At 45.7% G+C, this 27,033-nt stretch overlaps 1 protein-coding gene, 1 long non-coding RNA gene and 3 other non-coding genes across 6 annotated transcripts; all 5 read right to left on the bottom strand.

The window, feature by feature from the left end:
* Nucleotides 1-10,106: 10,106 nt before the first annotated feature.
* On the bottom strand, nt 10,107-15,814 carry LOC130284431 (uncharacterized). 2 transcript variants are annotated; one of them, XR_008847037.1, is made up of 5 exons: nt 15,273-15,814; nt 14,041-14,206; nt 12,625-12,710; nt 11,873-11,928; nt 10,107-10,366 (listed from the first exon to the last, which is right to left on the bottom strand). It is a non-coding gene; the product is annotated as an uncharacterized LOC130284431 (long non-coding RNA). The 2 variants fall into 2 exon arrangements; XR_008847036.1 differs by having other exon boundaries at nt 11,873-11,931; nt 15,273-15,813.
* Nucleotides 10,436-10,547, bottom strand: LOC130290161 (small nucleolar RNA SNORD89). Its single transcript, XR_008847529.1, has one exon. It is a non-coding gene; the product is annotated as a small nucleolar RNA SNORD89 (small nucleolar RNA).
* On the bottom strand, nt 13,094-13,203 carry LOC130290164 (small nucleolar RNA SNORD89). Its single transcript, XR_008847532.1, has one exon. It is a non-coding gene; the product is annotated as a small nucleolar RNA SNORD89 (small nucleolar RNA).
* Nucleotides 14,590-14,701, bottom strand: LOC130290163 (small nucleolar RNA SNORD89). Its single transcript, XR_008847531.1, has one exon. It is a non-coding gene; the product is annotated as a small nucleolar RNA SNORD89 (small nucleolar RNA).
* Nucleotides 15,815-16,878: 1,064 nt separating the features above from the next.
* Nucleotides 16,879-19,647, bottom strand: LOC130284645 (histone H2B-like). Its single transcript, XM_056535199.1, has 3 exons — nt 19,632-19,647; nt 18,354-18,517; nt 16,879-17,974 (listed from the first exon to the last, which is right to left on the bottom strand). The coding sequence occupies exons 2-3, from the start codon at nt 18,471-18,473 to the stop codon at nt 17,777-17,779; spliced, it is 318 nt and encodes a 105-aa protein (XP_056391174.1). The 5' UTR covers nt 18,474-18,517; nt 19,632-19,647; the 3' UTR covers nt 16,879-17,776.
* Nucleotides 19,648-27,033: the final 7,386 nt, after the last annotated feature.

Below are 27,033 nucleotides of genomic sequence, written 5' to 3'. Positions count from 1 at the left end.
AACACTGATAAGTTCCTCCACTAGGTCTATGCCCAGGCAGCAAAAAGCAGAACAGAAGTAATTTCTAACTACACTAAAGTACATTAACAACAAATAAAGAAATAAATTAAACCACAACAATGGGAAACCACCAGACAATAACTAAAGTATGACCTATTATACCATCCAAGGACCCACAACCACCACAGCTACTCACCAGCCCACAGCTTCCTATAACACAATGAAGAGCAGCCATGGTAAGAGCTTTATAGCCACAGGCTGCTGGAGCCGGCCCATCTACTCAGTGACCCATAAGACTCAGCTGGGCCAGAGCCTGAGGAATTTATTCTCTTAAAGTGGTATTCCCAACATTTATGGCATCCCTACAGGGTACTAAATCAGTCCCCTATTAACCCCTTAAGGACTCAGCGTTTTTCCGTTTTTGCATTTTCATTTTTTCCTCACCACCTTCTAAAAATCATAACTCTTTCAATTTTGCACCTAAAAATGCATATGAGGGCTTATTTTTGCCCCACAAATTCTAATTTGCAGTGACAGTCATTTTACCAAAAAAAATCCATGTCGAAACGGAAAAAAAATTAATTCTGCAACAAAATTGAAGAAAAAATGCCATTTTGTAACTTTTGCATTTTTCGGTAAAAATGACACCGTATCTTTATTCTGTAGATCCATACGATTAAAATGATCCCCTACTTATATAGGTTTGATTTTGTCGTACTTCTGAAAAAAATCATAACTACATGCAGGAAAATTTTATACGTTGAAAATTCTCATCTTCTGACCCCTATAACTTTTTTTATTTTTCCGCGTACGGGCCGGTATGAGGGCTCATTTTTTGCGCCGTTATCTGAAGTTTTTAGCTGTACCATTTTTGTTTTGATCGGACTTTTTGATCGCTTTTTATTCATTTTTTCATGATATAAAAAGTGACCAAAAATACGCTATTTTGGACTTTGAAATGTTTTTGCGCGTACGCCATTGACCGTGCGGTTTCATTAAAGATATATTTTTAGAATTCGGACATCTCCGCACGCGGCGATATCACATATGTTTATTTTTATTTACACTGTTTTTGTTTTTTATGGGAAAAGGGGGGTGATTCAAACTTTTATTTAGGAAGGGGTTAAATGACCTTTATTAACTTTTTTTTTTGCAATGTTATAGCTCCCATAGGGGGACTATAACACTGCACACACTGATCTTTTACACTGATCACTGCAAAGACATAGCTTTGCATTGATCAGTGTTATAGGCGGTTGATTGCTCAAGCCTGAATCTCAGGCTTGGAGCAATCGATCGCCGATCGGAAGCGAAGGAGACAGGTGAGCGTTCTAACTGATCTGGACATCGCGATTTTATTGTGATGGTCCCTATCAGCCCGACTGAGCTGCCGGGAAACTTTGTTTCATTTTAGACGCGGCGATCAACTTTGATCGCTGCATCTAAAGGGTCAATAGCATGCGGCACAACGATTGGTGCCGCATGCTATTAGCCCAGGGTCCCGCCGGGACCGACCCGGTATGACGCAGGGTCACGGAGTGAGCCCGCGTTATTTACCGGGACTGGGCGCAGGACGTACAGGTACGCCCTGCATCATTAAGAGGTTAAGGGTCGGAACACACTATGTTTTAGCCCCCGTTAATTGTATCTGTCGGCATCCCACCAAAAACAGGATACCGACGTATACTGTTATCGGGAGCAGCGGACCCCCCTAGTGACTCCGTTTGGGACATATGGGCTATTTTAAGCACAATCATGACAGGGGCTGTTGCGCTTTTAATTTAAAATAGCACACACGTCCCGAAAAGAGTGACTGGGTGACTCCTTTTGGCCATAGAATTGAATGGGGTCCGCTGCGTCCGTTAACAGTATACGTTAGCATCCTGTTTTCATCGGAATGTAGACAGATACGATTAACGGGGGTCAAAACGTAGTGTGTTTCGACCCTCACCAACATGCTATTGAAGGCCAAAGAACTTATGGAAAGAGTTTGAGGGTACGATCACACTGCGTTCCTTCCCCCAATTATTGTATCCATCGGCATCCCTCAAAAAATGGTGATGCTGATGTATACAGTGGTCCCTCAAAATACGATGGTAATCCGTTCCAAACGGACCATTGTTTGTTGAAACCATCGTATGTTGAGGGATCCGTGCAATGTAAAGTATAGGACAGTGGTCTACAACCTGCGGACCTCCAGATGTTGCAAAACTACAACACCCAGCATGCCCGGACAGCCAACGGCTGGGTGTTGTAGTTTTGCAACATCTGGAGGTCCACAGGTTGTAGACCACTGTTAGAGGAAGTTGTACTCACCTGTCCCCGCCGCTCCGGACCGTCACCGCTCGTCACCGCTGCCCGGGATGTCGCTGTCCATCGCTGTCACCGCGTCCCCGAGGTGTCCCCGACGCTCCGGCAAGGCCTCTGCTTCCCCGGCAACCGCGCTCTCCGTCGCCGCCATCACGTCGCTACGCACACCGCTCCTATTGGATGACGGGACGGTGTGTGCAGCGACGTGATGACGCAGATGGAGAGCGCCGACGATGCAGGGGATCCTGAAGAGGACGCGCCGGAGCCCCGAGGACAGGTAAGTGATCTTCAGCGGAACCCACGGGGCACCGTAAACGGATATCCGGTGGAAGCTGAAGCAGTCTGCGCTGCCGGATAGCCGTTTATGCGATGGCCCCGACATACAAAAGCATCGTATGTTGATGCTGCCTCTGAGAGTGATCGTATGTTGAAATGATCGTATGTCGGGGCCATCGTAGGTCAAGGGGTCACTGTACTGTTTACAGGAGCAGCGGACCCCATTCACTTCCAGGGCCATCTTTAATCTTGATTGGACCCTGGGCAAGCAATTTTTTTGGGCCCTTTAGCACTGCGCACCCTAGCCACACCTCTTTGACACTCAATGCACTCCTAAAATTTTTATTTTTGTTTAGTGAAATAAAAGGAACAAACAACATCTATGAAGATATGCAAAGTATCCATACATCAACAACTTTTATGGTTATGCTGGCAATTTCATATGCATAAGGCTTCTTTCACACTGTCGTTCGGACACGGTAGTGTGACGGCTGTCATGGGAGCCTAGGGGAATAGCGGGAGCAAAAGATCTGATTGCGCCGTCATTTTCTCGTCCTATTACAAAATAAAAAATTGCTTATCTGCTTATCATAGCTCAGCTATTATAGACAGATTTGACTAAAAGTTATAGATAAATCTATCTATAGTAGCTGAGCTATAATAAGCAGATATGCCATTCAGGAGCCCAGAAAAGCTAGGTGACAATTTCTCACCTAGCTTTTCCATGCTCCTGAATGGCATGTCTGCTTATAATAGCTCAGCTATTTTAAGCAGACATGCCATTCAGGAGCATGGAAAAGCTAGGTGAGAAATTGTCACCTAACTTTTCTATGTACCTGAATGGCAAATCAGTTCATGCCTGGTGGACTGGTGGTACCTTTGGGGAGACTCAAGAGGCAGAGACCGCCAACGGGACCTCAGGCAGGTGGCAGCCACTAGGGTGAGGAGCCTCCTACACTACCCTGATGTCACGTGGGGCACGCAGCAGATTAGGAGGTTACGCAGCCCACGTCATCACCCAGGGCCTAGGTAAGAAAGCAGGGCCGGCCTGGGAAATCACAGGGCCGGCCCTCATTTTCTGCAAATGTAGCTGCCGCAGGTACTGGGCCGCTGGGCCTATTTTAACGTAGGGGCTAAAGGGCTAGCTGCTTTGGGTCCCCAGGAATGACAGGGCCCAGGGCAGCTGCCCCTTTTGCCCGACGATGGCCCTGTTCACTTCTATGGGCAAACAAAATCAAATAGTGACTCCTTTCTGGGCTATTTGAAAAACGCAACAGCCCCTATTATGAGTCCACGGATACATCCTGAACAGAGTCACTAGGGGCGACATTCGGCCATAGAAATGAATGGGATGCACTGCTCCTGTTAACAAGATACTTCGGCATCCCGTTTTTGGTGGGATGCCAAAATAAACTGTGATATCCCAGTAGAGGATATGTTCCTTCAGTCCTGTCAGGTTGAGTCCCTGTACGTCCTCAGGGCTCTCCTGCAGTGTTCCCCCATAATGTGAATAGGTTGTATATTAAGTGCAAAGGACTTTTGAAGTGGGTCACATGATTGTTAGTCACATGATAATGGTTGTCACATGTTTAAGTCATATGTTTGTTACCCAGAGAGCACCAGGTGACCCGCAGTTGGCCTATGGGCTCCTTGCTCAGCCCCCCCCCCTTTATAAGGGGGGGGGGGAGGTACTGCAGTCTCTCTCATGTTTCACTTTCTGCTGAGGTCAAGTCCAGTCCAGACGTCTCAGGGTCAGTGTCCAGCACATCTGGAGGCCTCAACCTAAAGCAATGTTACGTGCCATAATGTCTGCCCTTGTACCTGAAATGGTTAATCTGCTGTTAGAGAAGCGTGCAAAAACGTCCCGCGCTGGTCAATCTCCCACCAAGGCCGGGGAAGGGGTGCTTAAGAAGAGGATGCACCGCTGAGTCACTTCTAATCCCAGGCCCCGCTGATGACGAAGTTCCGTCCGGCGGCCATTTTTTTGGAGCCCGGTATAAGAAGCAATGCTGTGACTGACCTCTTTAGTTCTGCGGAAGTGCTGGCTGTGCGTAAGAAGCTGTCCATGTGTGCGGAGAGTCCTATGGTGGCACCGGAAGATTGCCAGGGGCCATGGCCCAGGTGTTCCAGGAGTAAGCGGATCGCCTGCCAAGCTTGCCATTGAGGCCAAAGACGCCCACCTGAAGGTGCCTTTGCCAGAGGATGATGGAGAGTGGGCCTCAACCCCGGCGGAAGGTACGCCAAAGTCATCATGAGAGCCATCGCCGGTGAGGCTGTCACCCCACCACCAGACCTGAGGATCCTGGGCGGAGATCGAAACGGAGGAGTCAGAAGTGAGTACTCTGGCCAAGGCAGAATTCTTTACCCGCCATCTTCCCCCCTTCCAGAGCCAGAGCCCCAGGTCCAGCAGCCCCCAGCACATCGCCAGTCACCACCGCGCTACCTAAGTGGCTATTTGGCGATGAGCCTAACTTGATCCAGTACATGAGGGAGCATCTTCTTCCCCTACCAGGGAAGTCCCTTCCCTCAGTTCCTCCAGCCCAGTCGAAAGGGCTAAGAGAGACGCTGAGGTGGCCACCATTCTGTAGGAACTGAGGGTGCAAAGGATGGAGAGATATGGGCCGATGCAGCTGCCATTCGAGGTGCGACAGGAGCAGCAGCAAGATACCAAAAAGTTGGAGGCCCTGTACTTAAGAAAGTTAGAGCACCCCCAGGAGGGTGAGCCACTCCTGGAACGCTGCCGCAGAGCAGTAATCAAATTTGACAAAGTGAGATTATGGACTGCCACCATGGGGGCATCTTTCTAGTGAACAGGAGGGCAGTTCAAAGGACTATCTCCCCCCAGCTATGTATTCTCTGAAGAGCAGGGAAATTGTGGAGTACACACCTGTATAGAGTCTGCGAGGGGAGTGGGCAGCAGCTGTCACTAGACCTAAGAATCCCACACAAATCCCCTTTGGCTCAGATCCATTTGGTCTCCTGCCACCAAACGTCAAGGGAGCAGTTTTTCAGGAAGAGTATCTGGAGCCGCCTGCTATGGACCCCAAGTATCTGTGTCAAGGGTCTTCTACAGATGTGCCCAGGCCTACTCCTGCTCTTGAGGAGGTTTGGCCTGACTATCGGGCACCAACGAGAGTGCCCAGACCTACTTTGGCTGCCCCAGAGGTTTGGCCTGATTATCAGGCACCAACAAAAGTGCCTTGGCCTACTCTGGCCGTTGCGGAGGTTTGGCCGGACCAACAGGCACCGACAGTTAAACCCCCAGTGGCACAAGCTGCCGCTGTACAAGTGGTGGTTACTGTGAGTCCGACCATCATTGAATCCCATTTGTCCCATGTCTCAGGGAACACACATCAACCCCATGGAGGGGGCCCAGTCTTGTGGTCCTAGGTATACATCCCAGCTTAAAAGACAGTCTGACTGACGAGGTTGGATCGGAAGAGTACCTACGTAAAAGAAACGTCACTATTTGTGTACTTGTGTACAGTAACTTTACCAAACTTGGTCGTGAGACTGACTCCTGTGTCCAAGCACAATATTTTGTTGTTCCAGATTTACAAGCAACGTTTAAGCACAGTGCCTGATGAACTAGTCAAGAAAGTTTTGTGGTAACTAATTTTGTAAGTGTTGTGCCCGGCTTTGGCCAAGATTCTTTGGAACCTAACAGAACCTGAACTCTATAGTGTAACTGGACTACTGAGCGATACATGGATATCTGTGTACATATTGTCATAGTAATATATTTTTGCTTACCATTCTACACAAGGAACATATGTGTTTCCGTACTAAAATGGTTGTAGTATAATTTTTTTGTACACCAAAAGTCATGGCGTACCGTGTTTTCTGGTGTCTGGCAATTTTCTTTGCAGGGGGGTATCCTGAACAGTCGGGAGAAGCAACATTTCACCCCATCACCAACATCATGTACAGTCAAAAGTTTAATACATATTAAAGTCATGTACTACACATCATTGAGTGCGCATAAATGCATGTACACATATTTAATGTACATTAGGGCTGTAGCACTCACTACATCATAGTCCATTCAAATGTCTTTAAGTTGTTGCATATGTCTAATGTAATTTATTTTGTCCACGTGCTCAGGATACTTTGCTGTCCAGAAGGTATTCCAGTATCCACAATGCACGTAACCTAAAAAGTGAAAGGTAACAAATGTCTGTTATCTAATAAAATGTCTATATAACCAGTGTTCTGGGGAGAAGTATGTAATGCCAAGGGACCCCAGTAGCCAAGGCATTGGGCAGAAAGCCTCCAGCAACCCATTCTGCCAGTGTCATGTCTTAGTTATATGCATAGTCAAATTTCATAATATGCATAGTCCATAAGTCATGTTTATACTATAGTCATAGGTTATGTTGTCATTGCTATATATAGTTCTTATTCTCCAGTAATCCTATGGTTATTCAGTTATACAATTTGTCAGAGCATGTATGGAAATTGAAATAGACTCTCTTGTATTAGGCTGGGTCCACACTACGTTTTGTCCCATACGGGAGCGCATACAGCAGGAGGGAGCTAAAATCTCGCGCTCCCGTATGTGACCGTATGCGCTCCCGTATGCCATTCACTTCAATGAGCCGACCGGAGTGAAACGTTCGGTCGGCTCATTTTTGCGCCGTATGCGCTTTTACAACCGGACCTAAAACTGTAGTCAACCACGGTTTTAGGTCCGGTTGTAAAAGCGCATACGGCGCAAAAATGAGCCGACCGGACCGAACGTTTCACTCCGGTCGGCTCATTGAAGTGAATGGCATACGGGAGCGCATACGGTCACATACGGGAGCGCGAGGTTTTAGCTCCCCCCTGCCGTATGCGCTCCCGTATGGGACAAAACGTAGTGTGGACCCAGCCTTATCAGGTTTTTGTCAACAGCCTGGAAATGCACGTTAATTGCAATGCCCCGGGACTGCATTTGGCCCCGTGGCTGTTTCTCTCCTCAAGCCTTCTAGGACAGACTTTGAGGGTTACTTTACTTAAATAGGGTGGTGGTGGGGGCTTTGTGATGTTCCAGTAGGGGATTCACACGATTATGGTTATCACATGTTTAATTCATGTTTGTTACCCAGAGAGCACCAGGTGACCCGCAAGTTGGCCTATGGGCTCCTTGCTCAGCCCCCCTTTATAAGAGGGGGAGGTACTAAAATCTCTCGTATTTCACTTTCTGCTGAGGTCAAGTCCAGACGTCTCCGGGTCCAGCACATCTGGAGGCCTTATCCTAAATTGCAGCCACAAGTCAGTAAGTCAAGTCATCTTTATCTGTCATCTTCAGTCAAGCCACGTCATTGTAATCAGCGTGGCCTGCACCAGCAAGCTGCCCCTGGGCAACACCATTTGCCCCTTATACCACACCCCCCCACAGGGCATGAATGCAGTATAAACCTAGTCTAAGGGTTGAAACACACTGTTTGTCCCGTTAAATCGTATCCATCAGCAACCTGCCGAAAACGGGATGTTGACAGTTAATGGGCGCAGCAGACCCCATTCTATTCAATTGCTGAAAGGAGTCAACTAGAGATTCCTTTCGGACGTGTGGGCACAAAAGCCCGTCATGAGTGCGATTTAAATAGAACATATGTCCCGAACTGAGTCACTAGGGGTGACTCAGTTCAGCAGCAGAAGTGAATGGGGTGCACTGCTCATGTTAACAGTATATGTTGGCATCCTGTTTTCGATTAACCAGGTGTTCTAACCCTTATAAAAGTGGCCCCAATCAGATTGCAGCTTTTTTGCAGAGGCCTTGTTAAAAAGGAATGAAGTGATCTGATTGGTTGCTATGGGCAACTCAGCAACTTTTCCTCTGGACAGGTTTTGATAAATCTCCCCCATTGGGCTTATGCTGCAGAGATATCCATTGGCATCACCACAACCCTGTTGAGTCCGTTTAGGCCCCATTCACATTGAATTTCCAAGTGGAATCCAGTGGATCAAGTCAGGTCAGAAACTGTTAAATCAGAGCTTTGTGTACCAGCAGAAATCCACCCCAATTAGAGTCACTAGGCAATTTTGCAATGAATGGTGCCTGCTACTGTACATCATAGTATACACTATTACCCTGTTAATGTTTATTTATATGCATGGAAGAAATTTAAACCCCAATACATTAAAATAGGCTTTAAATTAAGAAAGCACTAAAAAATTTACACAAAAAAGACAACGGTTTCTGCCTTGAGATATACATGCATTTTCTGCTTTTGTTTTACATTGTGTGAACACAGCTTTAGGGGTATTCCCCAGCAGGCACGACATCACTAAAGGCTGCGAGAGCTGTGCCTCACCATGCCCCGCACGCACTTCGAGTTTGGACTTCTGCAAGTCCGGGTGGAGACCAAATTAACTGTTGGGAACAGAACTGAGCCACCTAGTGGCCATTTTTTTGCAATCACATTAAAAACACAAGGTTGAGAATTTTAACAGCAAGTAAAATAGCAAAGTTTCTTATAACAAAGGAATATCAAAAAAAAAAAAGTTTAGTTTGGTGACAGGTACTCTTTAAGACCATGGGGGAGAGATCAAAACCTGTCCAGAGGAAAAGTTGCCAAGTCTTGCCCCATAACCCTACAAGGAATTACAATAGGTCCACAACTTTATAGTCCACAAGGTCATTCCTTTATAGGGGAGGCAAGAGCTTAAAGTGTAGCTCCCACCAATATATAATCTAATATGTGCCTACCTATTAGTAATCTAGCCCTAACCCCCTACCTGGCTTTAAAAACATTTTAAATCGCTTTAATAGAGCAGATTTAGTTCTTCTGAATCTGCTCTATAAAGCAGGGCAGGAAGCAGCGCTTCCCAGCAGGCATGAAGTCACTGATGCCTTGCTGGGCGCTTGCTTCCACCCTCAGATAGTCTATGCAGCGCTCCTGTCGGGAGCGTGCATAGATGATCTGCCAATAGCACGGCAGGCAGCTCCGGGGTCTCCTCCTCCCTGTTAACCTGTGCATGTGCTATCCAGGGAGGAGGAGTAGAGGAGCATCGCCGGCCTGCCGTGCACGATATTACAGACCCGGCTAAGATAAGACCTTAAATCTGACTTACCCATCCGGAGGATCAGCGCAGCAATGAGTGCGCGCGCTGCCTCCGGACAGAGTAACGGGGGCAAGGCCAGTGGAGCTGGCCAATGCGCGCAGCCCCAGCTATCAGCGTGCTCGCTCTTACCCGTTTGATTGACAGGTGGGAGCCAGTACAGCAGTGCCTGAATTTCGACTCATTGCCAGGCTGAAATGAGTCGAAATTCAGTGGTGACATCACTGCTGAATGCATTCGGCCACTAGGAGGGTGACCCCTAGTGGCCGAATTTAAGAGTGATTTTAAACTTGTTTAAAATCATTTTTTTTAATTAAAGTATATTAGAGATATGTTGTAGTACTTAAGTACTACAACATATCAATTTTTTTACTTCATGACAGTGCCCATTTAACTTTTTTTTTATACAGAAGCATATCACCTGCATAGACACTTATGTTTGCCCTGTGATTGTGGCAGCAATACAGAACAGTCCATTTAAACAATCGTTTTATTCACATTACATAGATCATATACAGGGTCACAGCTCTTGCAGTTACAATTCTCCACGTTCCCATCTGTTGGGGTCGACTCCCAGGATCTCTGGACCACCCCAATATTTGCAGCATGTTGACATTTTGATGGTCTCAGCCGATTTCACACATGCCATTCTGAGACCAAGTATCCTCCTCCTGCAGGGCTCAGGACATGTCTTCTGCTCAGAGCATTGAGACTTTAGGACATTGGACTCGTCCTGCTAAGTGAGAGAAGAGACCTGGTAAAGCTCATGGCTACAGAGAGTCAGAATATATAAAAAATGTCTTAAGCCGAGGTCAGTTAGATTTCGCTTCAAGGGTTTTTGTCATTATGCCCCCCACAGAGAAATCACTGCTCAGGGGGGCACTGTAATTCGGCCTTTTATGTCATCATTCCTCGGCTTTAACATCTTAGGATCAAACCTTGGGAGAACTTGAGTGAAAATTACTATTGTACTGTGGTAATGAGTTGGATCTTTGGGCACCAGATTTAGGCCAGCTCTCCCCCACCCTGTAGCAAAACTACAAATCCCATCACGACCTAACAGACACAGGTTGGAGTGCACCATTTGTTTACTCCCATGCTGGGAGTTGTAGTTCTGCAGCCACTGGAGGAACACAGAAAGTGCTTAAAGGGGTACTCTGGTGAAAACCTTTTCTTTTAAATCAACTGGTGGCATAAAGTTAAACATATTTGTAAATTACTTCTATTAAAAAATCGTAATCCTCCCTGTACTTATTAGCTGCTGAATACTACAGAGGAAATGCTTTCCTTTTTGGAATGCTCTCTGTTCACATCACGAGCACAGTTCTCTCTGCTGACGTTATAATAATAACGCTTTATTTATTGTTGTCCTTAGTGGGATTTGTTAACCACTGAGCCACCATGCTGCCCTTAGCCTACATCTGCTATGCATGGTTGCTAAAATGGACAGATGTCAGCAGAGAGCACTGTGCTCGTGATGTCAGTGTTCCAAAAAGAAAGGAATTTCCTCTGTAGCATTGAGCAGTTAAGTACTGGAAGGATTAAGATTTTTTAATAGAAGTAATTTACAAATATGTTTAACTTTCTGCCACCAGTTGATTTAAAAGATTTTTTTTTTTACCGGAGTACCCCTTTAAGAGGCACTCCGCTGCTCAGAGTTTGAAACAAACTTTTCCGAATGCTGGAGCTTTTGACATCATAGCCCCGCCCCCTCAATGCAAGTCTATGGGAGGGGGCGTGAGTCATCATGCCCTCTCCCATAGACTTTTAATGAGGGCATGATGTCATAAGGGGGCAGGACATGACATCACAAGCTCCCAGCACCAGCAGAGTACCCCTTTAAACAAAGTTATGTGGAGATGTAGTTGTGCTTAGCGCAGGATAAGATAAAAATAGTTACCTGCTGCTGGGTTGGGACATCTGAACAAAAAGCTCAGTCATTGGGCCATGTTCAGACACCGCAGGGTGCAGTTTTTATCCTACCTCGAGCACAAATAAATGCTAAGCTATATGTCAACAGTGACAGCTCAGTTCTGTATATAGTTATCAGGGCGGGGATTTTCTTGCAGCAATTTCCTCATTGCTCAAATACATTCAAGTGTCAAGCAACTACATTCAGCCTGTATAATCTCATTTAGAGTTTTGTCTATACAGCTCCTTCCTACGAAGTCTGTTCTGTATAACCTATAGACAGGAGACTAACATGGCTGCAGGGTTTCATTTTGTGACTAGAGATACAAACCTTGTAGAAGCTCCAGGATTCATGGCTCTTAGGCACGTTGTCCAATCTGTAGATATCTGCTGAAAGGAGAAGACAGTGTTATAGAAATGACTGCGCCCATATGAGAGTCTAGATCTCTGTATAAGAGGACCTGTGGTCACCCCCAAGTTAGTGATTTTCCGGCATCACTGAAAATCTTCGTGTGCCCAATCACAGATGTTTGTACCAGTATGTCCATAGAGACGCCACTGCTAGGCCCTGTTTAGTGTTGGAGTTGATGTCCTTTTCCCTAGTACCGGCAGCTCTGGGTCGAGTGTCCAGCACCACTTACAACATCCAAGCATGGCGCTCCCTTCATCTCTGTACATGTGGGAGCCAAGAATAAGCAGATCAGACACAGGACCCACAGCCGACTGTACTGAGGAGGGAAGTGACAGCAGCTCCAACATTATACAGGGCCGAGCAATGCTGTAAGGAGGCTGCACCACTGTACCCAGCAATATTCTCACACTTCTAGGATTGCATGTCAGGTATGGCAGCATTTTAATGAGGGAAGGAGGATCAGTTCTTGTTTTACATTACAGGCAGCTCCCAAGATCCTGCTATATAGGCACTGAATACACAACCCCTGACATTACATATTGAGAACCTCCTATGCCCACCTGCCTGATTACTGAATTCGTCAAGCGACAAAATAAATGTTTAATCAAAAGGTGTGTATCTTGCCGATAATGCCCCCGCCCCAAGACCGCCACCCCCGGTTTTATAATAACCTGTTCCTGTGGCTGTAAATAGCTGATTATTCCAGTATAAGTTATTGGCTATCGACCTCAAAGTTCACATATTATCGTTATCGAACCTAAAAAAAAAAAAAAAAAAAAAAAAAAACTCAATATCGGTCGATCCATAGTACACACACACACACACACACACTTTGCGTTACCACAGCTGCTCTTTATATCTGCCTGCAATACACAGAAACCTAGTCAAACTAAGGAAGGTTCTGCTTGTCCTTCCTGCATATAGGGACACAGGTCGTGTCCTATATGCAGGAAGGACAAACCGGAGCAGAACACCAAGACTCCACAGGAGGGGAGGAATAATCCAACATACCCCATTGTAGTGGATGAGAATCTACACTTAAGCAGCTACCTCTACCCTAGTCCAGTGATGCAAGTGGTGACAGCAAATCGCCAATACCACAGCTTTACCTTATTTATTCTCATACTCTGCCCTGAGGAAGCCGGGGTTAGCCAAAATTCGCTTCAGGAGGATTTGTCATGGTGTCTCCTACAGAGTAAACTGCTCAGGAGGACACTGCAATTCGGCCTTTTTGGTCATCATCCCCCTTAATGCCACAGGGTGCTCCTTCCAAGATACTATCCAAGTAGGACTATAACAAGTCATTTATAAGCCTAAAAGGGAGATAGATCCATAACTCACTATAATGTAAAACCACTTATTAGGTCTTCCAAAGAAACAAAGGTCCTGGTAAACAGGCTGCCTTAGAGACAAGACAGCATTGGGAAAGGCAGCAGTGCTTTCCTCTCTCTCCCCCTCCCTCAAATAAATAATTTTTTTTTTTTTTTTTTTAAAGTGCACCTCCAGCTGTTGCAAGACTCCCAGCAAGCCTGGACAGCCTTTGGCATGGCGATTGGAGGGGAAACACGCACACCTATCTCCCAGCCAAAGCCTGTCCATACTTGCTGGGAGTCTGGCAACAGCTGTAGGCACCCTGGTTGGGAGAGCCTGCTCTAAAGTGGTCGAGCCCTTGACAAAGCATTAGGGGGCAGATTTATCAAAAACTGCAGATGGAGTGGTGCAGTTGCCCATGGCAACCAGACTGCTACTTTTATTTTTAAAGATATTGTGAAAAATGAAAGAAGCGATCTGATTGGTTGCTCTTGGCATCTGCACCGCTCTTCCTCTACACAGGTTGATAAATCTCCCCTAGAGGTGTAAAAGCCATAGGTCAGACAGGGTGTCCTCCAGGACCTCTTGTTCTGTGAGACATTTGCATTATGGTGAGGGATGTGGATATCGCCCTTTATGGTCATACATGGACTAAGCACAGAACCACCTGGGAAGTCGTCCACTTACATCTGTGGTTGCTTCAGAGCCAACTAAAGGAAACTGCTTGCAGGTAGCATTAATTCATTAGTTATGCGCCAAATTTTTTTTAAACTTACCAGTAGTCAGTAAATGGTTACACCAGTGCAGGAAGCCATCTTGTGATACAGTCACCAGGGCCAAGTCCTTCCATCCAGATCCGCATCATGGCCACCATACATTAGTGATTTAGAATGAATGCAGCTGGGGAACGTTTCCACCAGAACACATTACAGGATCACAGATCTATAAAGGAAAAAAGTAACTCAGCAAATGGTGTAAGAGACAGATAAGGAACTGGACCACACGCACAGTCTAACACGATACCCGCACTTATGCCCCAGTCCTTGCAGTACTAAATAAGGGCTAAAAGGAGCGTCTGGTGAAAATTAACATCCCCATAAAAAAGTATAGGTGAAAGTTATAAAAAAAAATTTTTTTTTTTTTGGGGGGGGGGGGGGGTAATGGAAGAGATTTGAGTGCTGGGACTCTTCACCTCCTAGCCCCCCCCCCCCCCCCCAAGCTTCAGCAGTTGGCCGGAAGCAGCCAATCCCCTGCAGGAAGCTGCCAGACAGCTCATGTGGCTTTAGCTCTGAGGAGACCTAGTAAAGCTCATTGCTGCAGTGAAGGCCGAGGTCAGTTAGATTTCGCTTCAGGGTTTTTTGTCATTATACCCCACAGAGAAATCACTGCTCAGGGAGGGGCACTGTAATTCGGCCTTTTATGTCATCATTCCTCGGCTTTCACGTCTTTGCTACAATAGGTCAACCCTTGCAGAGCTGTAGTTTTGGGACCTACTAAAAGGAATGACAAAGTGGAATGCCCAGAGAATGGAAATGTAATATTTGAATTAGCGCCAAAACTATTTAAAATGTGATCTGTAAAATAGTTTTGGCTCTAATTCCAATATTACATTTCCATTATTCTCTGGGCATTCCACTATGGCCGACCATTATCTATAGGCATACCACTCTGTCATTCCTTTTAGTTTTGTCAGTCCTGTAGTTTTGCAACAGCTGGAGCCACGTGTTTGGAAACACTGGGGTAACCCCTTCGTTGCTGTGTGGCTGTTTCTGCTCATGTAGCAAACCCATCGCCATCTCCCTCCAGAGGATCCACGTTGGCCCTGATAGGTAAATCAAGGCTTCCCTACAGCAGCAGTTCAGTGCAACCCAGGTTTCTCACCTAGTGTGTCTAGCTATTGCAAAACTACAACAGCCTTTGGCATGCTGGGAGTTGTAGTTTTACAGCTGGAGGCACCTTTGTTAGAGTACGGGGGACATTATTCAGGTAAACAGTTGGCGACACTTACCTCCTCCATTCTATGTGCTAGGTCAGTCCGGGCTATGTCCATGCTGCTGCACTCGGAGCGGACCCTCTGCTGTGCCAACACGCCGGCAAGGAAGATGTCTGTGCACGCGAAAGATCCATTGCCGTCCCCGGACTCCTGATGTGAACAGCGGCTGAGCCGAGATGCGATCCTCCCCGTAAATCTCTCATAGCGATGTAACAATGAGCAGCGCCACGCGGCCTTTTAAATCCTGCTCACGTGACCCGGAAGCAGTGTTCAGCCGGAAGCCGAACGTGATGACGTAAACACGTTGGTGTGGGCAGTGCGTGGTTGCCTAGTGACCATAATTCCACTGTAGTCATAGCCCTTACCTGCTTGTGGACGGGCCTCGCATTAACCCCGTGCCAAAAATGGAAACATTACAAAAGTTTACACTCATGAGCCAATGTAGATTTTACTAGACAATTAGAAATACATAAGAGCCTATTCACACTATAGGTTTTCCGAGTGTAATTTTGTTAGGAAGATTTGGTGCAGCAGCCCCTCATTGGCGAGATAAACAACCTGTCCAGTTGCCCACAGCAACCAATCAGATTGCTACTTTCATTTTGCAGAGGTCTTGTAAAAATGAAAGCAGCAAGCTGATTGGTTGCTATGGGCAACCTTTCCTCTGGACAAGTTGATAAATCTCCAATTGTTCTCAATGGGATTCTGTGTCACCAAACTAAGGCTATGTTCACATGTCGGAATGTCCCCACAGAAAATCATGGTGCAGACATTCTGCAGATTGTGGGCGCCGACCTAACATCCCGGCACTAGTATCACACAGGAGGGCAGAGTCTCAGACAGCTACCCATTCCGTGCAAAGTCCGCAGAAAAAAAGGAACTGATCTTTCTGCAGACAAGATTTGGAAACATGTACAGAAATTCCACCATGTGCACAGCGCAGCACAATCCAATTGAATTCAATGTGACCCTGCTGCAGTGAAATTTCCATGCAAATCCTGAGGTGTGAACATAAGCCTAAGGAATTTCTCAGGAAGATATTCCACTGCAGAAACTCCAGACCCATCAATGTACATATTCTGAGAAATCTGCTCTGAAATGTGTTTGTCTATTGAGACTGCATTTCCCAGCAGTCCTAGTGCCAGCGCCTGCTCCAGGCAGAGATCCTGTAGTGTGAATGAGCCCTAAAAGCTGCAAGTCTGATGTGGGTGAACACCCCATGAGTCCATTTCTGTAACTTTTGCTGTCCATTGACAAACATGTGGGGAAAGTAAACTGTGCCTAATGGTACATTCAAATGTACATGTGTCGCTGCATATTTTTGTAGCCAATTTTGCTACCGATTGCCTTTAATTAACAAGGTCAGCTGCAGAAAATGGACATAAGAATTTGCCTGTGTAAGCAAATCTTAAAGTTACAAAAACCATAAAATCTGCAACTCCCAAGACTTTCTTCACATCACCATTGAGCTCTGTCTCAAAAGACTGAAGCCAAGCGGAAGAGAAAGAAAAATCCTGCATGTTCAGTATTTTTTTTTTTTTAACATCTCGTTTACACCCCCCCCCCCCCCAATTAAGACCCCCATCCGACCGCATGCAAGTCAAACCAGATCTGTCAGGAACAAGTCTGTTTGGTGCCGAACAGTACGGAGCTCAGCAATAGTGTGAATGTAGCCTAAAGCTCTTTAGTATTTGCTGTGAATAGTAATAGGGGGAAGATTTAGCAAAACCTGTCCATAGGAAAAGTTGCCGAGTTGCCCATAGAGACCAATCAGAACACCAATTTTTCAGGGGCCTTTTCAAAAACGAAAAAAGCGATGTGATTGGTTGCTATGGGCAACTCAACTTTTCCTCTGGACAGGTTTTGATAGATCTCCCCCATAAAGCTTCATTTTCCCCACAAACACTGTTTACATGATTATTTGCTTTGATCTGCTTAGTCTCCAAACCACAACTCAGTACATGGTGGCGGTAGTGTATTTGCTAGATGCACACTGACTGGGAAACAGCTTTAATGTTTCTACCCCAATACGACATCTCCTATGCTCTTCATAAGAGGATAAGAGTAGCTGATCGGGCAGGAGCGACCACTCGACCTAAAGTGAATGCATCAGAAACATATGGTTAATCCCTCCAATTCACCCAGGGGGCAAGGAACCTCCATGCTCATGATGGTGTCAGACCTCCCCCGCTTAGCTAGGTAATCCGCAGTGATGTAGATAATATGCACTTACAGAGCTACATCCTTTAGGTACAATACACTGAACTCCGCCTTAGTGCACTCTGTAGCAGTGTAAAGCATGGCACAGACAATTCACCTGCGGAATCAGACATGAGCTTGGGGTATCCAGTTAAGTTGCAGAGTGCACCCCATGCCACCCTAAAATTAGATTATGGAAGGATCTGCATCTAGACCAGATAAATAAAAATACTTTTATTTCCATATAATTAAAACATGCCTTGCCATTTCATATACTAGAAATCCTGCTCCACCTGCAGTAGATCAGCCTCCAGCTTGGACTATCCTTGGGTTACCATCTTGACTCGTTCTAGTGCCCTCAGTGCTGAGCAGATCTCAGGGCTGGTGATGGCTCTTCGGGGTTTGTAATGGCAGAGTCGTGCGGCTTCTGCTGCTACCAAGGGGAAACTATCAGCATGGGCAACTTCTCTGGTCAAGACATCAAGGGCCCAAAGCTGTTGGCTTGTTGTCTGCTGTGCCTAGGACAGAGCAGGCATGGTTATGGCAATACAGCAGTTGTCGGCCATCCCAACACTACATATTCTTTAAATTTGCCTGCACCCTATAAGTACATATACGCCCTTAGTGCCACATATAGCATTTATTCAGTGCATGCATCTGTATCAGTAGATGAGAATGCCATGCCTAGTTCAGAGGCTTCCAACCCCTTCATATCTATGAACCAAAGACCACACTTCCTAATGTTCTTATTTTGAAACAGTCTTACATACTGGACAAATGGGGTTTATACATGATCCATAAAAGGGCACCCAAAGTTAATGTTCTGTAATGCCCCTTAAGATTCCAAAATGTCTATTGAAGATGGGGTGCAATTACCCCCCCTACCTACAGTCTTACCTGGTCCAGGACTCTAACCAAGTGCTTCTTATAGTTCTTTGTGGATTTCTGTATGGTTTTCTGTTTTCCAGATTTCATACAAGATCTTCTGGCACTCTTTAGCTCCATGATTGGCTTCATCCCAGCTAATAAACTATAGACCTTATAATGCTCAGTAGTTAGAACTAGGTAGAAATACATATCAGAGCCATATTAGACATAACCATAGTCACAAGAAAAATCTACTCATAAGTCACAAAAGTAGTAACTGCAACAAATGTAGAGTAAAAATAAAGTCTACACACACTGATAAGTTCCTCCACTAGGTCTATGCCCAGGCAGCAAAAAGCAGAACAGAAGTAATTTCTAACTACACTAAAGTACATTAACAGCAAATAAAATAAACCACAACAATGGGAAACCACCAGACAATAACTAAAGTATGACCTATTATACCATCCAAGGACCCAGAACCACCACAACTCTGCTACTCACCAGCCCACAGCTTCCTATAACACAATGAAGAGCAGCCATGGTAAGAGCTTTATAGCCACAGGCTGCTGGGGCCGGCCCATCTACTCAGTGACCCATAAGACTCAGCTGGGCCAGAGCCTGAGGAATTTATTCTCTTAAAGTGGTATTCCCAACATTTATGGCATCCCTACAGGGTACTAAATCAGTCCCCTATTAAGGGTCGGAACACACTACGTTTTGGCCCCCATTATTCGTATCCATCGGCATCCCACCAAAAACGGTATGCCGACGTATACTGTTATCATAAGCAGCGGACCCCATTCAAACCTGCTGCCGAACGGAGTCACCTCTAGTGACTCCGTTTGGAACATATGCGCTATTTTAAGCACAATCATGACAGACTGTTGCGCTTTTGAAATAACGCACACATCCCAAAAAGAGTGACTAGGTGACTCCTTTCGGCCATAGAATTGAATGGGGTCCGCTGCGTCCATTAACAGTATACGTCAGCATCCTGTTTTCGTCGGAATGTAGACGGTTATGATTAACGGGGGTTAAAACGTAGTGTGTTTCGACCCTCACCAACTACTCACCAATGCTATTAAAGTCCAAAGAACTTATGGAAAGAGTTTGAGGGTACGATCACTCTGCGTTCCTGCCCCCATTTATTGTATCCGTCAGCATCCCTCCGATAATGGCAATGCTGATGTATACTGTTTACGGGAGCAGCGGACTCCATTCACTTCCAGGGCCTTCTTTCATTTTGATTGGACCCTCGGCAAGCAATTTTTTGGGGCCCTGTAGCACTGAGCACCCGAGCCACACCTCTTTGACAATCAATGCACCCCTAAAAAAATGTTATTTTTGTTTAGTGAAATAAAAGAAACAGACAACATCTATGAAGATATGCAAAGTATCCATACATCAACAACTTTTTTGGCTATGCTAACAATTTCATATGCATAAACCTCCTTTCACACTGTCGTAAGGACACGGGGGAGCCTGGGGGAATAGCAGGAGGAAAATTACTGCTTGCGCCGTAATTTTCTCCTGCTAGTCCCATTACGAAATAACGGCACCCGACGGACCCTATTATAGTAAATGGGATCCATCGGGACCCGTTATTGCCCATTGTGCCCCGTCCCAAAAACGGCTGCTAAAGGTTGGAAAGAAAAAAAAGAGCCTAACAGCCATTTATGGGAGGGGCACAACAGCAGTGTGAAAGTAAAGTACGATAGATGCACTTTAGACAACTTTAATTTTTGTGTGAAAAGTGTGAACCCCGCCCATCTATAGTGCCCAAATGGTAATACCATATCTGTTTACAATAGCTGAGCTGATAGAAGCAGCAAGAAGGAGCAAGAAAAAGCTAGAAATTGTGAGAAAATTTCACCAAGCTTTTCTGTGTTCCTGAATTGCATATCTGCTTATAGGCACTTCTATCTTACAGCAGATCTATTATGAGCAGATATGCCATTCAGGAGCATGGAAAAGCCACGTGAAAAATTGGCACAAAGCTTTTTATTGCTCCTAGATGCCATTGCTGCTTATATAGCCTTAAAGGAGAAATCCAGTGGTGAAAAACATATCCCCTATCCTAATGATAGGGGATAAGTTTCAGATCGCGGGGGGTCTGCTGGGGTCACAGGCAATCTCCTGTACGGGGCCCTGACAGCCCGCGGGAAGGGGGCGTGTTGACCACCGCACAAAGCGGCGGCTGTCACGCCCCCCTCAATACAACTCTATGGCAGAGCCGAAGCGATGGCTTCGGCAATCTATTTGTCTATAACTTCTAGGCAAATGTGTCTATAATAGCTCAGCTATTATAAGCAGACGTGCCATTCAGGAGCAGGGAAAAGTTAGGTGAAAAATTGTCACCTAGCTTTTGTGTGTACCTGAATGGCAAATCAGTTCATGCTTGGTGGACCGTTGGTACCTTTGGGAAGACTCCAGAGGCAGAGACCGCCAGCGGGACCTCAGGCAGGCGGCAGCCAGTAGGCGGAGGAGCCTCCTACACTACCCTGACGTCACGTGGGGCACGCAGCAGGGACGTGCGCATGCAGGTCAGGAGGTTACGCAGCCCATGTCATCACCCAGGGCCTAGGTAAGGAAACAGGGCTGGCCTATGGGCGAACAGAATCAAATAGTGACTCCTTTCTGGGCTATTTCAAAAATGCTACAGCCCCCATTATGAGTCCACGGATACATCCTGAACAGAGTCACTGTGATGTCCCAGTACTTGATATGCTCCTTCAGTCCTGTCAGGTTGAGTCCCTTTACGTCCTCAGGGCTCTCCTGCAGTGTTCCCCCATAATGTGAATAGGTTGTAACATAAGTGAAAAGGACCTTTGAAGTGGGTCATATGATTGTTTGTCACATGATAATGTTTGTCACATGTTTAAGTCATATGTTTGTTACCTAGAGCACCAGGGGACCAGGTGACCCGCAGTTGGCCTATGGGCTCCTTGCACAGCCCCCCTTTATTAAGAGGGGGAGGTACTGCAATCTCTCTCATGTTTCACTTTCTGCTGAGGTCAAGTCCAGACGTCTCAGGGTCAGTGTCCAGCACATCTGGAGGCCTCAACCTAAATTACAGCCACAAGTCAGTAAGTCAAGTCATCTTTATCATCCGTCATCATCTTCAGTTAAGTCAAGTCAATTGTAGTCAGTGTGGCCTGCACCTATAGTCTCTCCAGTCACTGCAAGTCCCAGCAAGCTGCGAGGTCCCCTGTGTTACTGGTCATCTCTCTGGGATCCTGGCCGAACTGTATAGACTGTATACAGAGAAATTGGAGTTATAACACCACCTTAAGTATAAACATATAAATCTTTATTGAAAATGTTTTACATAAAAAACATATAGATGCAAGAAAGTGAAGTATTGCAATGGAAATCCAACACAGAAATATCTGGCACAGAGTAAGAATAATACATACAAATGAGTACATAGAAATTGTCCACACCCTATATATAGCAGTCTATGGAATAACACAGTTTAGCCACTATGGGCTATCCATACAAATGCTGCATAAAAATGTATCAAGATTAGCTAGTAATATAGCCCAGAACTGGTGTATAGCCAGGTCTGAGAGTGCATATTGAAATACAATGATATTGGGGACAACATATCTAAGTACTCAGTAAAAGTCAATGTGTAACCTACCCATGTGGGATAGCGAACTCTGCGACCGACCCCTACGATCGTTTTGGTTTCCCTTTTTCAAGAGGTACTGACTATGTGAGTGGTGTGGTGGTTTATATGTGTTGCCATAATGATATAAATTACCTACAGCGGTGTGGAGATTCCATCGGCGCCTGCGCCATGTCCCGCCGGAACAAAGGCTGGCCCCACTTCTGGCGTCTACGTCCATCTGCGCAGGACCGAGAAACAGTGTTCCCGGGCATGCGCACTGGACTCCAGTCGCTTCGGAGGGCCGCGTCACTGGCGAAGAACACGGCGCAGGCGCACTGGACATCGCACCGCTGAGAAGAATGTCCTGAGTAATCACTGCATTCACTATACACTCGCTTACATACCTGGAGGATCATAAAAATATACAAGTGAGAAAAAGACATAAAATAACATGATCACAAAATCATATTAGTGTGACAAAATACAAGAAAAACTGGTTATAACCAATCAAGTGCAAAAAATTATATAAAAAAAGGGGATAAAAAAAATAATAAAATAAGATGTATTTTATAATGTGTGATGGTGAATATTAAATGTGATACACATGAAGATCCAAACTGTGATCATATAATAATCTAAGTGTCTCAACCACTAAAATATATGTAGCTGACTAGTGAGAAATATATTATAATAAATGGTGAAATGAATGTGTACCGTGAATACACCAAGCTGCAAGCGAAAAAGAGGGTGAATGCAGGGAATATAATATTTTCATATCCACTAATGGTTCCTTTTAGACCAAATGGGTAATACAGTATTACCAACATCTAAACCAACCAAGACACCAAGTAGAACCATGTGAGATGGGTCCTGGAAAATAAACTCAAAAATGTTCTGTTAACAAACAAACTGTTAAAATTGAACACACATGGTAAAAGATATATTAAAAACAATTTGGAGACAGACGGATATAGTTTGCCTATATATTTAAATAAGGGACGCTGCAAAATAGATCCCGTGCTAATATACATAACACCCCGATTATATCCTGGGGTATACAGAGTGTGGAGTTGAATCAAAAAGATTGAACCACATGAAGAGTGAGAGAAATTGAAAAGTAGAGAATTAGCAACTGTCTACCTCAGTAAAAGCTACCGTTAACCTTAACCTGGCCTTGGACAATTATTTGCCCCTGCCTAACCTAGGACTAGCGGTACTACCTTCGGGTGGTTACATAGGCAAACCACGCCCTGGTGTCATGAACACGAAGAGGTTAATACCATCTGCCCCTTGGCAACACCATCTGCCCCTTACACCTCACATCGCACCCCGTGGCTCACCACAAAACAATTAACGGGGCATTAACGCAGTGTAAACCTATTTTAAGTTTCGGAATACTCTACGTTTGGTCCCCGTTAATCGTATCCATCGGCAACCCGCCGAAAACAGGATGCTAACTTATACAGTTAACGGGCACAGTGGACCCCATTCTATTCAATGGCCAAAAGGAGTCACCTAGAGACTCCTTTCGGGACGTGTGCGCTATTTCAAAAGCACAACAGCCCCTGTCATGAATGCGCTTTAAATAGCAATTATGTTCCGAACGGAGTCACTAGGGGTGACTATGTTCAGCAGCCGAAGTGAATGGGGTGCGCTGCTCCCGTTAACAGTATACTTCGGCATCCCGTTTTCGATCAACGGGGGTGTTCCGACCCTTTGGCTGTCCGGGTATGCTATGGAGTTATAGTTTTAAACAGCTGGATGCACACTGGTTGGGATCTTTGTGAGTCCCCTAAAAAAAAGGTATTGTCCATTAACATGAAAGGTAGTGGCTGTCCTGCGTTACAGTATGCGTTGGCATTCCAGTGTTCGTCAGGATGCCAAAGAATACATCTAATGAGTGGCGGTAATGCAATATGGACCTAGCCTAAGGGTAAGTTCACATTGGGGAGATTTACCAAAACCTGTGCAGAGGAAACGTTCACCAGTTGCCCAAAGCAACCAATCAGATCACTTCTTTCATTTTGCAGAGGCCTTGTTAAAAATGAAAGTAGCTATCTGATTGGTTGCTATGGGCAACTGGGCAACTTTTCCTCTGGACAGGTTTTGATAAACCTCCCCCATTGTGCTTATGCTGCAGAGATATCCATTGGCATCACCACTACCCTGTTGAGTCCTGTTAGGCCCCATTCACATAGCAGAATTTCCGAGTGGAATCCAGTGGAAAAATTCAGGTCAGAAATTCTGTTAAATCAGAGTTGAGTTGTTTTCAATAAGATTCTGGTGCAACGTGCACACGGCAGAATTTCCGCAGCAGTTCTGGACATGCCAATTCTTTCTGTGGAATCTGCTCGGAAATGCATTGTAGTCAATGTAGACAGCGCATTTCCAAATCGTCCTAGTGCCGGCAGAAATTCGCCCAAATAGAGTCGCTAGGCGTTTTTAAAATGAATGGTGCCTGCTACCGTACATCATTGTATCCACTATTACCCTGTTTTTTATGTGTATTCCATGAGTATTATATTGAGCATCAGGAAGAGAAAAAAAAAACAATACATTAATATATGCTTTAAAATAAGCTTCAAAAACACAAAATTACCCGAAAAAACAAGAAGGGTTTCTGCCTTGAGATATAAATGTATTTTCTGCTTTTGTTTTACATTGTGTGAACACAGCCTTAGGGGTCTAGCCCTCATTTGAAACAGCATTGCAATATTGAATAATATTTGTTTTATAATATTTATCTTATTATCGGAATAATAATTTTCTTAGATGTTTGGATGATATTGTGGTGAGGGTGTGATGAGGGCAGATGGAATTACCCTAGGGGCAGAGGGCATTAAAGGAGTACTCCGGAATAGAAAAAATGTTGTCCATACTGCTGGCAGTAAAAAAATAAACAGGTACATACCTCCCCCTGGGCCTCCGGTAACCCACTCCGGTCTCCGCCGCAATCCTCTTCTTGATTGCCGGTGGTCGGCGAGTCATACTGCACTCACCAACTCGCCTGGCGATTGGCTTAGCGGCAGTGTGACGTTTTCGGCCCCGGCAGCAGGTGCCGGGGCCGAAAACGTCACACTGCCGCTCAGCCTTTCGCCGGCCGAGTTAGGACTTCGCTTTTCCTTTTCCGGAGTACTCCTTTAACCACTTGTGTTCGTGATGCCAGGGTGTGGTTTATCCTCTACACCACCCGAAGGAATACCGCTGGATCCTGGGCTAGGCACGGGGGCAATAATGACTGACACCAAGTTACGGAACAACAGTAGCTTTACTATGTCAGACAGATGTAACAGTCTATACAGCTTGGCTAGGCCCACAGAGGTGACCAGTGACTTCAAAGACCTTAGGGCTTGCTGGGACTTATAGTGGACTTGGACAATTTGGATGCCAGCGTGGTGGCCCAGTACAGAATGGTGTTTCTCCGTACTCTCCTGTCCTGTCAGGCAGTGTCCTTCAGTGTCCCCAGGGCCCCCTGCAGTTGTTTTCCCCCATGTAAATATGTTATGCATTTTATTGTGTGTTGTGACTTTAATAAATGTACCATGTGATTGTTAACCAGGAGGTACTAGTGACCAGCTGACCCCAAAGGTGACCTATGAGCTCCCTGCTTGTCTCCCCCATATAAAGCCTGGGTGGAGCTTCTCTCTCTTGTTCCTGAGGTCCAATGCAGTCAAGTCGTCTTAGTGTGCGTGTCCAGAACAGTCCTGCAGCCTCAAGTCAAGTGCACGTAAGCTAAAGACACAGTCCTGTCAGTCAAGTCAAGTCTTCTGTCTATCCATCGTGGCCGGCACTAAATTCTAATGTCTACTACAAGTCCCAGCAAACCTGCGAGGTCTCTGTGTCACTGGTCACCACCGTGGGCCCTGGCTGAACTGTATAGACTTTACCATTTGTCTACCCTCAGTAAAGCTACCGTTGTCTGTAACTTGGCGTTGGTGTCTTCATTACCCCCGTGCTTAGCCCAAGATCCAGCAGTATAACCTCGGGTGGTTAAGGCTAAACCACGCCCTGGCATCACGAACACAAGGAGTTAATACCATCTGCCCCTAGGGTAACAACATTTGCCCTGCACCACACAACCCGCCATTACCACACCGGCCATACTGACTTGAGACAGGATGACTTGGACTGACTTGACTATGACAGACTATGACTGACTTCACCCCTTCTGTAGCTTACCAGGCTTTGACTTAACCTGTGGGACAATGGACTTGAGAATCTGTGGCTGCTTGACTGACTTTAGGCCTCCTCCAGACACACATGTAGGACGTGTCCTCACTGCAACTCAGCATACAAGAGAGAGAGCAGAGGCTCCACCCAGGGCTTATATGGGGGAGACTCTGAGGGGTTCCATAAGTCACCCTTAGGTCACATGGTCACTAGTGATGTCGCGAACATAAAATTTTGCAAAAGTTCGCGAACTGGCGAACCGGGCAAACCGCCATTTACTTCAATTGGCAGGCAAATTTTAAAACCAACGGGGACTCTTTCTGGCCACAATAGTGATGGAAATGTTGTTTCAAGGGGACTAACACCTGGACTGTGGCGTCCCGGAGGGGGATCCATGGCAAAACTCCCATGGAAAATTACATAGTTGATGCAGAGTCTGGTTTTAATCCATAAAGGGCATAAATCACCTAACATTCCTAAATTGTTTGGAATAACGTGCTTTAGCCCCCTTTAGGCAGCACATAGATTCCCCCATATTAGGCAGCACATAGTTAGAACCCCCCTTTAGGCAGCACATAGATTCCCCCATATTAGGCAGCACGTAGTTAGAGCCCCCCTTTAGGCAGCACATAGATTCCCCCATATTAGGTAGCACATAATGCGGGACGGTGGACCACCAAAATAAATTATTTTTTAAATAAAATTTTTAATCAAATAAAGAAGCAGAGTTTATCCCTCTCTGTATTTTATTTTTGAAAATTTAACTTTAAAAAATCACACGCCCGGACCTTCCCAAGCAGCGATTGGTCGAATTCCTCAAAAAAGATTTGCCGCCGATGCCTCTAGGAATCCCCCAAAGAGGAATTATACGTCTTTAACCTGATTGGTCGCTGCCCGGACCTGCCCAGCAGCTGAAAGATTTGA

The sequence above is a fragment of the Hyla sarda genome, chromosome 8 (genome assembly GCF_029499605.1).
Source record: "Hyla sarda isolate aHylSar1 chromosome 8, aHylSar1.hap1, whole genome shotgun sequence".
NCBI lineage: Eukaryota > Metazoa > Chordata > Amphibia > Anura > Hylidae > Hyla > Hyla sarda.
Note: the sequence above shows the minus strand (reverse complement) of the source record. Positions and strands in the feature narration are given on the sequence as shown.

Coding starts and splice junctions, on each gene's coding strand:
- LOC130284645 (XM_056535199.1), bottom strand. CDS start 18,473: ATGAAGCCAATCATGGAGCTAAAGAGTGCCAGAAGATCTTGTATGAAA. Junction 17,975..18,353: donor TGGTTAGAGTCCTGGACCAG/GTAAGACTGTAG, acceptor GCTCTGTCCTAG/GCACAGCAGACAACAAGCCA.